General features: G+C 41.4%; 1 protein-coding gene across 1 annotated transcript in view; it reads right to left on the reverse strand.

Moving 5' to 3' along the window:
- The window catches only part of LOC109435273 (transmembrane protein 47), a 28,914-nt gene extending 14,581 nt beyond the window's left edge, over nt 1–14,333 (reverse strand). The window contains exon 1 of the mRNA XM_074323345.2: nt 13,851–14,333. Within this exon, the coding sequence (XP_074179446.1) occupies nt 13,851–14,076 (226 nt within the window). The 5' untranslated portion in view covers nt 14,077–14,333. The remainder of the gene's footprint in view (nt 1–13,850) is intronic.
- Nucleotides 14,334–15,793: the final 1,460 nt, after the last annotated feature.

Raw genomic sequence — 15,793 nt, forward strand, 5'->3', positions numbered from 1 at the left:
ATAACTGCATGTAGCTTTGAATAAAAAAAACAAAAAACAAAACAAAAGAATAATCCTTACACTTGGAAGTCTGTAAGTTTCTTTGGAAAAGTTTACATACAGCACAATTATACTGTACTTTAACAGAACAGAAACACTTCTGAAAAGTTGTAAGTTGAAATTTCTGAATAATAAATCGAATTTTCATTATATCAGTGTTTGGGGTACAAAGAAAAATAAAATCCATCTATCCATCCACCCATCCTTCCTTCCATCCAGTTCCTGGAGACTTTAAGAGGGCCTATGCTGAATACTTTCTAGCTGTACTATTAGTTTTATAAAATGATTAGTACTTTTAGCATCTTCTTATAAATTATTTTAAATAAGATTTTTTAAAGTATTTATTTTGTCTAAAGATACAACTAAATGTTTACTCATTTAAAACAATACGTTAAAAGTACAATAAATGGCTTTTTTCTGGTAAGCTCTTTCATATAGCATAGTATGCGTAAAATGCCACAAGTGATTATTTCTACTTTCAACCCCAAATAAACCAGGAATTAATTTTGATCACTTTCTTATCCTTGAATAGCTAAACTACACATATTTATTCGCATTGTATAAAGATAGACTAAGATAGAAAAAAAAAAAACACACAAAAAAACTGCCAAAATATCTATAAAGGGCCAGATAGGAAATATTTTCGGCGTTGTGGGTCATGGTCTCTGTTACAACTACTCAGCTCCACCATGTAGTGTGAAAATAACCATAGAAAATATGTAAATGAATGAGCAGGGCTATGTTCCAATAAAACTTTATCTACAAAAACAGGTGGTGGGCAGGTTATGACCCTCTGGGTATAGTATGCTGACCCCTGGTCTAGACTTTATGAACCACTTTAAAAATTCAACTTTTTTTCTAGGTAAAAGCCTCTCAGACAATGATAAATTCATAATGAATTCAGTCCATTTGATAAACGAGTAATAAAGGCGTACAAAAGTGATGCTTACGCAATTTAGCAGAAAAATGCAACAACAAAAAATCCTAATCTCACATCATGTTGAACTTCCTTACAATAATAATACTTTATTTCATATGGAAAGCCAGTAAAATGCACTAGAAACCATCAGGAGAATGACAGTTCTTAAAAGGGACCAGAACCTAATTAGGAAGGGAACCTCTCATAGCACAGGAAATAGTTCTAAAATGTAAATGAAACAATCAGTTCTGATTCTCCTCTAAATGTCCTGTATTTACTTTTAGTGCTGAGAGTGTGGCTAAGAAAGAGTCGCTCTAGACAGAAAGTCAACAAGGCATGTTGCCAGCATCACCACTGTTGTGATATTGCTACCTTTCCCTTCCCTTTGGTCCACAACCATAGATATGCCTGCTCAAACAGAAAAGCCATTTTATTTTCCAAGAGAGACTAGAATTGGGCTATGTCTGCCACGTCCTGGCCAGAGGCAAGGGCTCAAACTGAAGTCCTGAGGCTTTATCTCTGGTAGAGGGTGCCAAGTTTGGGGACTGTTGTCATTATATCCATTTGGAATGGTTCACTCAGGCAGGCTGCCCAGGACCAAAGCTTTAACTCGCCGACCCGTTGAACATCAATCAGGAAGCTGAAAAAGTGGTTCGCTATGATGGCTACCATAGTAAAGGAAGCCCTGGGCACTTTTCAAGATTCAGCACTATGCGTTTTGGAGCTGAGAACACGCTTGTGGTATCATGTCTGTTTCAGTAGACAGCTCAAATTCGTCATCCAAATATTACGCTAGGGCTTGCCTTATGGTGGGCGAGAGTCAGAAACTAGTAGATCAGCCTGATACCCTCTTACTGAACAAGACTAGAATATGGAGAATATTTTTAAAAAAATGAAAAATACTTTTATAAAGTACCAAATGTAGACTTGGGAAGAATATATATATATATATAATATTTTGTTATATACTATTGAACTTGGGCAATTTTACAGTAATAATAAATCACCAGAAAACTTGTCTCTACACCAAGTTTGTCTATTAAGAAGGTTTGCATGCCACAAATACTTGCAAAACAAATTAAAATGTCACAGAATTATCAATTTTCAGCCCCATTTCTTAAAAAAAAAAATCATCAAAGTTCTCATCATTGGTCAATTTCTGTATCAATCTTAGTTCCCTAATTTTATAGCCCTCACAGTATTTAGTCAGATGAAGTGTTAAAAATCCTTAGAGATTTATTACTCTGCATTAGTTTTACACATTTCTATAAATGATATACTGATACTGTAGTGGAGCAATGAACAGGAACCAGCTCTGCAGAACATCAACGGCCATGGTGCTGTTTTACAAATTGCATTGCTCTGCACAATTAAAGCTGGTCATTGTTCAATGTCAGGCCAGCTGAGATGAAATCTGAGTATGGTTTCTAAACCTAAGAATAAGGGGATAATCAGTTTTGAGGAAGCAATGTACATCCTTGGTCCATAAACCGGTGAGGGCTCAAACAGGCTGAGAGGAATGTTTGAGATCTGGAAATCAAACAGGAAATGAGGCTGTCACAGTATATGTCAGGGTACACTTACGAGTATTTTGGCAAAATTGACACAGTGACACACTGGAGGCATTGCAACTGCACCTAATGGAAACCAAGGTTCGGGATAAGTGTCTGTTTCTCCACTATTTCTCTGTGCTTTCTCTAACAGAAAAGAGAGAGAGAGAGAGAGAGAGAGAGAGAGAGAGAGAGAGAGATAATGGGGGGGGGGGGAGGAGCAGAGCTTGCCACCCCAAAGTATTCCTTTTTGGTGAAAGAAAAGACTCAGGAAACGTTGACCTGCTCCCTAACTGCCTAAAAGAATTTAGTTAGAAGACCTGCTCGAGGAAGAGAGCTGTCATCCTAGCTAATGGCAGTTTAATATGAACTAAGTGTGGTAGACAGGGAGGAACCTAGTAAGGCCCCTTTGATCAAAGTCTACTCATTGTTAGAGATGGCCCAGCAAACACCTATTTATCAAACATTTGCTTTTCCATCGCCATGTGAATTGCTTTCTGCCTTTTGAAGTCCAACCACTAGTCCCCTTTCTCCTTATTCACAATGGCATATAAGCCTCAATTGCCCTATGTGTCCCCCAGCCGTGTATTCTTATGGAACTCCCGTAGGTACATATGTAATAAATTTGGTTATTTTTCTACGGTTAATCTGTCTCGTGTCAATTTAATTCCTAGGCCAGCCAGAAGAACTAAAAGGGGAAAAGGAAGAAATTTAGATTAGCACACACTCCCACCCCATAATAACACCAACTCCAACATTATTAATATGCAACTCAGGAACTAAATTGAAATCCTCTTTCAAGGTATTTTTATTAGCTGGAGCCAGTTTCCAATGTCTATAAATGCTTTAGTATTCTGCAGAATTGTGCTGACTTACCTTACTGTCTAACATGAGACTGTTTTGAAATTGCCACTGCATTATGAAAATCCTATGGGCTACATTATAACTGCTAAATTGGAGAATTCACATTCCCTTAGGGAATTCATGGTCAAAACTGACTTCCGATTTTCATGAAAGGCAAAATCTTAATGATGGTACATTTTCCACTTTTGAGCCAAACTCAATGTTCTATACCAGTACCTAAAGTTTTCCTCTATCCACCTCATTTCAAAACCTTTAACTTGTCAAACACTGATTTATTTCTATAGGTATTGTTTATACACTGAGATTACTTCTACTGTATGTAAATCCCTAAGCACACAACTGCCACTTCTTCTAGGAAATTTGATATAATTAGAAAGCAATGAAGAAACAGATTTTTCACCTTACTAATTCAACTCCCACAGTTTGGGTGGGGTACTATTTCCCTAAATGTATTCTGTTTTAATGCATGATTCTCACTTTTCTGTAATTCTCATCAGATTAAAATATTGATTTTTAGTAACTTTTATAATCACATTCACATTTGCCAGACAGGCACTACTTATACTTTCACCTATGAATTCTCCAAAAGAAAATTATATGAACCAAAATGATACCCATGACTGCAATCAAAATTATTCACTATTTAACCTATCATCTTGACACCACTTCACAAGTCATCCACAAGTTCTCCCTAATTCACCCACATGAACTTGATCATTTCACTCACCCCCAGCAAACATTCAGTTCTTCTAAATGCCTTTATTCACTTACAGGACATATTTTTAGCAAAACATTTAAATGTATTTTAGTTATACTGGTGAGAACTCAAAGTGTACTCAGTACTGCTAATTCCATTTTATCATCAGGAATTGGAAATATTGGGATGGTTTATATTTAAGGGAAAAAAAGACTCAGTTACAGAATAACATTTCAAACCTGCACTCCCCAAGATATCTATCTCTTCACTGAAGACCATGTCTTTTTCCCTACCAGCTCATTGTCAGAAATTATGGTATTTAATTACATCCATCAAATATAATTTAAAAATCTACTTGGAGATTAATGGTTCATACTTCTGAGTTTGAAGAGTAAGGCCACATCCTCATATATGAAGAATGAACCAAAATGGTGGTTATTTTGTGTAAAAGGAAGGTAACTATAGACCTAACAGCCGAAATATTTCCAGAGGTATCAAATGATACACTTAACTTTTTAAAGTTAGTCTATGTGTGGCAAAAGAAGTGGGAAACCGAGACCATTATTGATGGAGGTTAAACTTTGTTTTCTTGGCTAAGTTGCATTCTGACCTAAATCCCTCAGTGTTGCATTAATTTTCCACTATTCCATGAGATATAAACATTTATAGACATAAACAAAGGCAGTGAAAAAATTTCAGATTCTAATTTCAATAATTAAAATAACCACCTTTTTTCAAACAATTCATATCAAAATTCACAAATATTTACGGCAAACTACGTCCTTTATACAATGACCAATGCCAGAGACACGGTGTGAGCTGTGCTGCACAAAATAAGTGGAACATCAGAGAAGCACCAATGCAGCAACTTTAATGACCACAATGCAGATGAACTTTGAAAAAATTTTTGAAAAATTCCAGTTGTCCAAAAGTGCCAGACAGGTTACTAATTTTCAATCCATGACAATTTCGTTCAAGCCTTTGAGTTATTCTGTGTTGATGTTCAAAGAACATGCATCCTTTTTTCTTTAATAGATAAAAGGGCACTTTAGCTGCTTCACAGGTTTTTTAGAAAATCTGGTGGAAATGCAATTTATCATCTAAACACCATAATATATGGTGTTTTTTTCTCCCAAATAAAACACAGTGCTTAGCAAAGAGCTTTGCTATTAAAGCATGTTTCAGTATTTAGACAAAAAGAAAGACACTGTACACGGTAAGACACTGCTGGTTCTTACTATGTACTATACAAGAAAGCTTTCATTAGCATTTGGTGGTACCTAGTATTATCTAATGGGTACTGGTATTTACCAATAGTAATTTCTAAATTGTGATGAGTTTGTTACATGGAACAGTATTCCTCCACTCTTTGGGGAAAAACCTAAGGTTACAATTTGGAAAACATGGCTACTTGGAAAAGCAGGAAGAAAATACACGCCAGGACTGAGTGGAAGACCTTCCTCTAAGAGACTAAAAACTTTTGTGATGGGTTTATGGTACCTAATAATCAGAGAAGACAGCCACTCACCCACAGTCAGTATTAAGACAATCCCTTAGTAAACATGGAGGGATAAAACTGGCAAGCTCGTGCCCCCACCAGTTCCGTTAGCAAGGTTCTTTAGATGACTTCTTCTATTCCCCTGCAGAAGTCAAAGTTGTATTTCTTCCTTTACAGCACTCTGTACATTTACATTATTTCATTAATTTGTTTAAAAGAACCTGTTTCATTCACCACCTTACTCTCACCACCTGGCAGCACAGTGCCTGGCACACTGAGTAACTGGCTGAGTTTGTACCAGGAAAATGCCTACTCCCTACTAGGAAATCAATGACTATGTTTCAGTGAAGTTAATTAACTCCTTGGGTACATGTCAGAAGATAGGAAAGAGGGGAAGGGTCATTTCTCTCCTAGTGGTGTTAGGAATAGACTGCCGTTTGCATTCACAAAGCACCATGGCAGCATTTTGATGAACATTTGGTTTAGGGAACTTAAAGCATGACAGCAACAAAACCCCCTCTGGTAGAAATTTGAGTTCTTTTGTGTGTGTGCCTTTTTATGCATAGAGAATATGTGACTCGGGGGTCCCAATTTCTATTTTTTAACATTTCTTTTGCCTAATAAACATGTATTTTGAAAAGAAAGAATCAATGTTTGTGATGTATCTTAAAATGTGGCTCACTAAACTATCATTTGAAATCTCACAAGTTAATAAGCTGGTAGAGGCAGAGACACGGGGTGTCTCTGCACCAAGTAAGAGGAAAAATGATCTCCTAGATACATCTTCCTGGTTCTTTGCCTCATTTCTGTTGGATGTTTAATTGTTTTAATGGGCATTATTGGTGCCAAAGGCAAGACTACAAAAGAATAGAAAATTGATGGTCTACTAGTGTGTCAAAATCCCACACAAATACAGGAGCAGAAAAAGGGTAAGGAAAGGTGTCCTTGTCTAATTTTCAAGGGAAATGATCCAATTAGAAAGGTGTCCTTGTCTAACTTTCAAGAGAGATGATCCAATACTTTGAAAAAACTGGTAGGATTTAAATATCAGTGTCTTTGACATGTGAGGAAGAAATTCTGCTTAAGGAAAAATCAGTCTCTTTTGATAAACAAATATAGCTTTAAAAAAACAAAAACAAAGCCAGAGTGCAGTAATTAAGTTGATCTAGTGAAATTTATATTCACTTAATCCATTTAAGAAAATTACATGGCTGACTTCCACATACTTTTGGAATTATTTTTCAACTTAAGATTAAGCAGTTCTTTCCAAGTACCCTATTATGGAGAAACTTAAAGAAAAAAGTCGTTTTGATTAAGGACTAGCGATGGTAACAATGTAAATTTGATAATAAACATCTAAAACTGAATTAACTTATCAACATATATGGGTCTATTTGAAGACTCTTTAAATTCTATGTGAAATCAAATTTTGGGTGATAATCTTATAAAAAATGGACATCTATTTCATCATGTATAGTTCTTAACCATAGTCCAAAATTCCATGTATGACAATATTCAACAATCCTTCAAACACCAACAGATAGTTATCTGCAGTACCATAGGGAATTCTGAAAACCCACCCGGCAAACCCACTCTTAGCCAAATGCTATAGCTAAGTACAGTAATCTCTCTATTGAGTAACATTGTGCCATTCCTCATTTTTCTTAATCAGTGCAATCAATCTGATTAGGCAGGATTGTTTAAAAAACCGTTTCTACTCCAAATGTGCTACAATTCTGCGATTCCATATATGGGTAATTATCAAAAGAATTATATTATTTTTCAAAAAGCAAACAAAAAACAACTCTCCAACTCCAATCCCTTTCTAGCGCTACAAACTTGGCTCCTGTCTAGAATTTTAATATTTAGTATTCATGCAAAGCATCTCATTAGACTCGTAACAAAACTTTTTTTAAAAAAAGGCTACAATTTTATCATGCGATGTGAAGTAGCAGATTACAGTCCAGATTCTTAATCAGTTTGATCCTTGGTCATTTGAGAATGTAAAAGATGACCTACGGTTATATACAGTGAGGAAAAAGTTCTCCATTTATGGGCAGGTTAGGTTCTTGAGTTCATTTGATTCCAAATCCAAAGTAACCCATTACAAGTGACCAATCACTGAATCCATGTGTTGGCTGAGGGCAGTTTTTGCCCTTGCCAGACATTATTTATATAATCAAATCAAAATCAAAGTTCTTAAGGAAAGAAGCTATTTAGTTGTTTGTTCTCCGGAGACAAAAGAATGCAGATTTGTAGCTAGACGCCAGGGTCAAATTATATGCTGCAAATGTGACCCGACAGCATCTCCTATCCTCCATGTTCTTCTACAATGTGACCTTGCCGCTGATCCATCAAGCTTCTCCCCCCGTGGCATCTGGGCTGGCCATAGGGCTCCTCTGTGATTTCCCAGGCTGGTTCACACAGAGCCTGGTTCTCTTAGGATCCTCGCTCTGGAGAAAACTACTTATCCTGTAAGAAGTCTGTGGGGACAGAGACAGGAGTGCAGTTTCCAGGCTCTCGGCCTCACGTGGAAAGGTGCTGGCTCAGGTAGTAAATGGCCATCAACTGTGAGTGGATGACCATCAGCTGTGGCTAGTTGGCCGTCAGCTGTAACCAGTGAGCCATTGGCCACTAATATAACTGCTGTGGCTACGCTGGCAGAAAAATGGGGGCTAGCAAGAAGATGGTGGCTGGCAAGCGCGGATTGTAGTTAGGATGGCAGGTTGCGGACAGTGTGGCTCCTGCTTCCCGTGTCTCCAACCCAGCCGCCAGCAAGAATATAGTGGTATGACTCCCCTACCTGTGGCTCCGTGAGTGTTCCCTTTTGGCCTCACCGTGTCCTTTGTTCTTATGTGGGGAGCAGGAGCTGAGACGCTGCATGACAAAGTCCAACTATCCTGAGACCACCATGCTAGAAAGACTGCCAGTCCCAGCCAAATCCAGCCTCCCAGCTATTCCCATCAAGGTGGCAAAACCAGTGAAACCATTTGGAAGAGGATCTGTAGTTCCTCAGGGTCCAGTCCCCAGCCATTCAAGTAACCGTCGCTATGGCCCCAGACATCCTGGAGCAGAGACAAGCCATTCTCATTATGCCCTATTTGAATTTCTGACCCACAGAAGTCATGAGCACAATAAAATGATTGTTATTTTACACTCCTAACTTTTGGGGTGGTTTGTTGCCCAGCATTAGTAACTGAACACTCTTGGATAACACCTGTCCCTACCACTGACTGAGAACTTGGTGTATTTACAAAAATCCCTGGTCTCTTCAAAAATATATAAGGGTAATATTAGCTATCTTGCAAATTTATTGTGACATTGGGAGTAACTGAGATGTCTGTCCTATAATAGTACTGAATAAAAGGTAGCTATTAGATAATAGTTTTGTGATCATGACCTACCAAGAGCATTGTTAAATGCTAGGTAATGCATATCCAAATTTAAATTTAAAATTAACAACGTACTTTATTGTTCAAGGCAAAGAAAGTTTACCGCTTAAGGGAGAAACAACCCTAAATTATTGGAAAAAAAATAACTTTGGGTTTTTCTGAATATACAATAAGGAAGAAAAACAACCCAAATGAACACATACTTTTATATATTTAATCTTCATAGCAAACCATTTGAAGACGTTAAGTAAGCTGTCCGAGGTCACATGATTGATAGGTGGCCAAGTTCAGGACAGTTTGAATCCAAAGCCTCCTGTATTCTCCAAACTACTCTGCCTTGCTACAGGATTACATTATAATTTAGTTCATATAGAAGTTTAATGTGGTATTTAGGTCAAGTATTCCATGGACTTTTGAGACATCTATAATCCCTTTCACTAATGTATCTAATAGCACTGGATGCATATATGGTCTCACAGAGTGATCTTACAATTAAACAGAAACTTGAAAGAAATTCCTAAAATGTACTCCTGACAGCAGGCAAAATCTGCTGCTTAAGTTATGTTTTTGTTTGTTGTGAAATGTTTTATGAAAGGCCAGGCTTCTCACATACCTCTCAAATCCCTTAGCTGGCAATGATTGATCTAAATGGCTCCCTGGAGATTACAATCATTCTATAAAAGTGAGTAAAAGAGGGATTATATCTGCCCACAAATTAAAATGTCCTTTGTAAAAGTCAACCTGGGGAACTTGAAAATCTTAGATGTTAAAAGAAAATCATCATGAAGATCTTTCAGTAAGTTATACTTGGTTTTCTCTGGTTTATTACTTGAGAAAGTTTTGGTGCTAAGCGCTACTCTGTATAATTTTCCACCTGTCTAAGCTGTGTAGGTTAAATGAAACAGCTTTTGTTCTACTTCTGTTCTTTTTCAAGAAGCCAGAAGAGGGTGTAACTGTTGTGACCTCCAGGCTTGCAGAGCTATTTGTAAACATGCATCAATAGTAACTCATTTCAAGCAACAAGCTGAACCTTCCCTGACGGGTAAACCACATTGTTACGTTTCCCAAGGAAATTCTGCTGCCCATTTAAGGTATGGATTTAAAATATGCAGAGATGATACAGGTCTGAATTCAGAACCACTGTATCTCAGACTTTCTACAATTTGCAGATGGTTAGGCACTTTGGTTTATCTTAAACTACCACTTAAGACATGTTTTCTTATAATGCCCTTTAAAGTGGATTTTTATACTACCATTTTTAAAAATGAGCTACATATAAAGCGCTCTTTAAAGAACCTCTTTTCAACTGAAAATAATAATACTCACCTGTTATTAGCATACGGTGCACTGCCATTTCAAAAAACTGCCAGTGACTCATGTTACAAATGCAGCTATTTTTAGGATGGTGCCTGAATGATGTTAACAATATTCCTTGAAAAAGGCACTATTTGATCAAGTATTTTGTGGATAGATGGATAAATGCACTTGTTATATTCCCAAATTACTCTCGGTAAAATGTGTTCATTTGGCCATCTGCGTGTCCTTGCTTTTTGTTTAGTCAATAAATCACACGGACATCAAAAAAAATGAATCTGCTTTATATGAAATAGCTACATGTTTATAAATCTTAAAGAAGAAATGTACACTCATTCTAGAGGTTATACAGCACATCTGATGTCAACTTCAGGGTGACAGCACCCTGAACACACTTGAGTAATACTATTTGCACTAAAGATTCTCTTGTAATTGCTACGGCTGTGAAACCCTAACAAATATATTCTAAAAAAAAGTTATCACAACTAAATGTGACTAAGCAAAAGTCTAAAACATTACTATCACTTTTTAAAAATAAGATTAAACATGTATTAAAAAGGATTTATTAAAAGCCAAAATCAGTAGTGGGGAAAACTATCCTTAAGAAGAAATTCCATGGCCAGCAGCCATGTGAGTACTACGGACGGATTATAAACTCCCTAACAAGCATACCCTATTATTTTTGTTTGTTTCCACCGCAAATGACAATCAGCCGTTTTCTCATTTGTCTTTTTGGAAAACTTAAAGCTTATGATAAGTGCCTGGACTGCCCCCCATACACTGAATTGGGCCATTGGAGAAAAGCATTTCGGCTGACTGACACCCAGATTACTGGTTGGTACAAGAAGTGCTGACGCAACCTTTAACACACCAGGACACAAAAGACACGGTTCTGCTTTCGCTTAAAACCATAAAGCAGGTTATAAGCAGCAAACAACGCATATCAGGTACCCAAATTAAAATGCAGCTTTAAAATTAATGGCCATGGGGAAAGTTTCTGTAGGAACTGGGCCTAAGTAGGGCATACTGTCATCCGTAGAAACATTCCTGTAATTTCCCTTCAGTAAATACAAGCTGGCCTCTTCCCGGCAGTTTTAATCCTAATTAAGACAAACATTTTAAATCAAGCCCTGAAGATCCTGGTGAAGGGCCTTCCGTAAAAATCTCCTTGCTGGTTCCTCCAAAGGTAATTCATTTCTAGAGACAATGAAGTAGATCTCTTAACATCTTCAGAGAAGACATTTCCCTCCCTCCCTGCTTTCTGCTACTCCACACAGCAAACAGACTGAGAAAAGCTGCCCGCCCTTTGGAACAGGCAAGGAAAGCACGGCTCCTTTCAATTCAAGCTTCCCCCTTCGTTTTACAACACTGGTGGACAGAAGCTTCAAGTCTACAGGCCACTGGAAGAAAACTGATTTTGTAAAGTGGGGCGCTGAAGCAACTTCCCATATTGCTTCCCTCCCACCACCACTTTGGGGAGGAAAAAATGAACTGCTTTTACCTAAAGAAAGCCAAGAACTTGTTCCCGATAGCCTCCAACTAACCATCTCTACTCCCCACTCCACCCCCTTTTGCTTAGGAAGTATACTTTTTCTAGGATGAAAACTGTTTTGGAAGCAAAACAAAACTAAAGCTTAGTCCCAGGAACCCAAATAGAAGTAAATGCTGGGGTATGAGTTTCAGCAAGAGGGCAGAATAACGAGGTTAGGGAAAAACATCTGAAACTGTACCTGCCTGATTTTTACTTTGCCCACTCCTATTATCACTATATTTGCAGTAAGCTCCTGGCTCCCTATTTTCTTGCCTACAGAGAAAAGAAAAAAGAAAAGAAAAAAAAAGCCGATAGATGGGTATGGAGGCAATTAAGGAAAGATTAGTAGGCACTGCATATGGCCCAACAAATTCGAGCTGGCTTCTTCCCCATACCCCACATTCCTGGCCAAGAGAAAAGGATCCCGACCTGAAAAGAAAATGGGAATTGAAGCTGGTTTCCCTAACCTAGCTGAAAAGTCTTTATGCAATCAGGGGGCTATTATTTCAGGAGACAGAAAGGGGCAAAAGATTCACGTTGCTAAGGAGACACTCTGAAGCTGGCATTCCTACATAAATTTCCATTTCTATTGGAGAGGGGAAAGAAAAGATATTTTCTCCAAAGTTTATTTGGATCCCCTGGTTACTGAAGAAAGGCATTTTACCTATTTATTTTATCTTTAGTTGTAAACAACCAACCCTGAAAGAATTAAAAGACCTACATGTTGACCTCCTGCTGCCAACCAGTCCCCTCCACAGTGAATTAAGCAACAAAGCCAAAGCCCTTCAATGGGAATTTTGAGGAAATATCAAAGAAAAAGCCTTTTGTAAACAGAAAATCAAATTTATGAAAGAAACTTAACCAAGTGAACTAATCTCTCTTCTAACAAGAAACCAAAGACAAAAGTCAATCAGATTCTTGTGAATTTTTGTGTTATTTCAACTTTCTTGGAACTTGAAACGTTTCCAGTAAAGCTTTATAAATAGTCCCAAAGACATGAAACTGTCACGAAGGAATTTAATGAGTTTCTCGGGGGTGCGTGTGTGTAAAATCACGGGCAGGTCCCCTCCCTCTATCCCCCCCCTTCTCCGCACTGACACCAGCAACCGAAGAATCAAAATTATCAAGGAAAAGGATCTGCAGTAAAAAAAATCGGAACTTGGCAGATTTCTGCTAAGGGAGTAACAGGGGCGCAGGGGAAAGCAACTGGCGGTGTAGGAGAGAGTAAAGCTGTAAAGCCCGCCCTGGGGCTGGTAGCCCCAGTAACTACCTTCTCTTCCACCCTCCATCCCATCCATTTGCAGCTTCCAGTGCTGGCTGAATATACTATGAAGTTCCAGGTTCCTGAGAGTAGTTCCTGAAGAGAAAGAAAGGTCTGGAAGAGAGAGGAGGTACTCGGAGTGGGAGATTAGGAAGGGCAACTCACAACCAACGACGGTGTCACCAAAAAAGGAAAGGAAATCAAGCCTGTCCCTCTCCCAACTCCCCATATCCCTCAAAAATGTAAGGAAAAGAAGTCCAAACCGAAACTCACTGGGGACAACCCAGCTAAAGGGGAGGAGAAAAGACAGGAACGTGGGCACTAAGGTAAACTACTCAAGCAGATGCCTCCCTGAGAGGAGGGAGAAGAGAGCGCGGAAGCCCGAGAGAACCCAGGGCATCCCCGTGAAGTTGAAGCGTTTTTTGCTCCCCTTTTCAGCGGGGGTGAGGAAGGCACTGCATTTTTAACACAGCCACACGGTTCTCGCCGTTAAGTGACAACCATCACCCCAAATAGCATACGTGTTACTCCAGAGCCCGAGGAATGGCCACGGGAGGAGGGAGAGGAAGCGGGACGTCGCATTGGGTTTGGTGACTAGGACTGGGGAGAGGGAAGGGGTGGACATCGGGGAGACGGCTGGAGCCCGAGGATCCCCGAAGGGCCAGGACGGCGCGGACAAGGGTAGGGGCCACAGAAGGTGGGGGGAGAGGTGGTGGCGGTGCTGGCAGTGGGGCGCGGGGCAGCCCGGGGCGGGAGGCAGGGGTCGCGGCGCGCCGGGCCCTCACCGCTGCTGAGCGTGGACTCGCAGTGCCAGATGTCCAAGCTGGCGGGCTTCCGGCAGGACTCCCACAGGGACAGGTAGTACTGGTGGTCGGCCGTGACCCAGGCCGGGCTCAGCACGGCCCCCAGGTCCAGACACAGCGCCAGGAAGATGCACACCAGCCCGACCAGCTTCAGCGGGGTCAGCACCGACACGCGCACCTCCTCCATGCCGCTGCCCGCCGAAGCCATGTCCCGGGCGCCGCAGCCGGACGGCCAGTCGGAGGCGAGGACGCCAGGCGGGTCCGGAGAGCCGGGAGGCCGACCTCCCTTGGAGGGAAGCAGCCCCGCCGCGCGCGTGGACTGACTCCCTCGGGGCCTCGCGCCTCCCGCCGCGGCGAAGGTGGATTTGCAGGGGCGGCCGGCCGGGGCGGAGTGGGGGGGGAGCGGTCGTCGGCAGCCGCAGCGACGCCGATCCCGCCACGGACCTTCGCCTCCGTCCCTCGCCGCGCTCTGCCCGAGCCCGCGCCCGCTCCGCCCCGGCGCAGTCCAGCTCGCTCCGCCCCGGCCCCTCCCCGGGCTACGGGAGGCGGTGCCGAGCGGGGCGGGGCGGCGGTCCGCACCCGGGCGGGGTCAGGCTCCGACTCCCGGCTCCCGGCCTGAGAGGCTCGCGCCCGCCCCGCCCCTGCCCGGTGCGCGCCGAGCGGGTCCCCCACTCTCTGCCTCTTGTGCGCGGCGCGCGCAGAGCGAGGCCACTTTCGCCGTACCCGGTGCGCGCGGAGCCCAGTGCGTGTCTTCCGTCCCCGACCGGCTGCGCGGGGCAATTCCTCGAAACTGCCCGGCCTCGGGCCCCGCCCCTGACCGCGCTGGTCCGGAGTCGCCACGCTTCCCACTCCCACCCCCCTCGCCATCACGTGGGTTTCCCTTTCTTAGCAAGATGGGGTGGGTCCTTTTCTAGAAGGCGTCAGCTGTGGATTCCTAGGTTTCCTGGGCTGTGGCCGTTGGCGCAAGGAGATGTTCTTCTCTCTTTCTGTGATGTAGCACAACCACCACCACCGCCCCGTCAATTTCTTATCCTGAGGGATTTGGGGGAAGGAGAAAAGTGACAAAAGGTATTTCGTCCTCTTTTCAAACCCTGGACGGACCCAGGAATCCCCCAGTTTTCCTTGTTTCCTAACTTTCCCTCCAAGCCCGCTGCTGCCTCTATTCTCTGGACTCGCCTCCTTTTGCGCCCCCTATGAAGGGCGATTGTTCAGGGAACGCAGGCGCTAAAATGAGAATGAAAGCTCCTGCAAAATGTGAAGTAAACCTTACTTGCTTCCCCGCTGCTGTGTTCTTTCGTTGTGTGTTGACTAAAACCGTTATTCATTCGGCCTTGCATTATGCTGAATTGGATCTGAATCCCTCCCTGGGCATTAACCTATTTTTGTGCACCGCTAGATCTAGCCCACAGCCTGGCGTAGGAAAAGTGGAATATCTTTCATCAATCTACACATATTTATTGAGCACCTATTGTGCACTCCGTGCTAAGGATTCAGCCAAATACAACCTTGCTCCTGTTCTTAAGGAGACTCTCTATTTTTCCCTATATGTGAGGAATAAACACTCTTTGAAATTGAATTTGCAATTCTGTAATTGACTAGTTCAGCTTGTGAATTGGTGGGTCATCTGTCTCCTGTATCTCTTCGACTACTTTCCATTTTTTTTCCCTATAAAAGTAACAGTTTGTTGAATTGTAGATCATTGGGGTGTGGGAGTGTTCCCAGATCTTTCACCATCCGGAAAATTTGGTGAGAAACCCGAAATAGTGGTTAAGATCTGAAGAATGGAAGAAATGCCTTCTCCCTTTTAATGAAAACCTGCCTTTGACACTGCAGGAGTTCATACTTTTTGTTCGTAACCATTTCTTTCTTTCTAACCTCATCTTTCTATGGGACTGACTACATTTTGATCCAGGCAACATTCTGAA

This window comes from Rhinolophus sinicus, chromosome 18 (assembly GCF_057876585.1).
Source record: "Rhinolophus sinicus isolate RSI-liver-muscle chromosome 18, RSI-T2T, whole genome shotgun sequence".
In the NCBI taxonomy this organism is placed as follows: domain Eukaryota; kingdom Metazoa; phylum Chordata; class Mammalia; order Chiroptera; family Rhinolophidae; genus Rhinolophus; species Rhinolophus sinicus.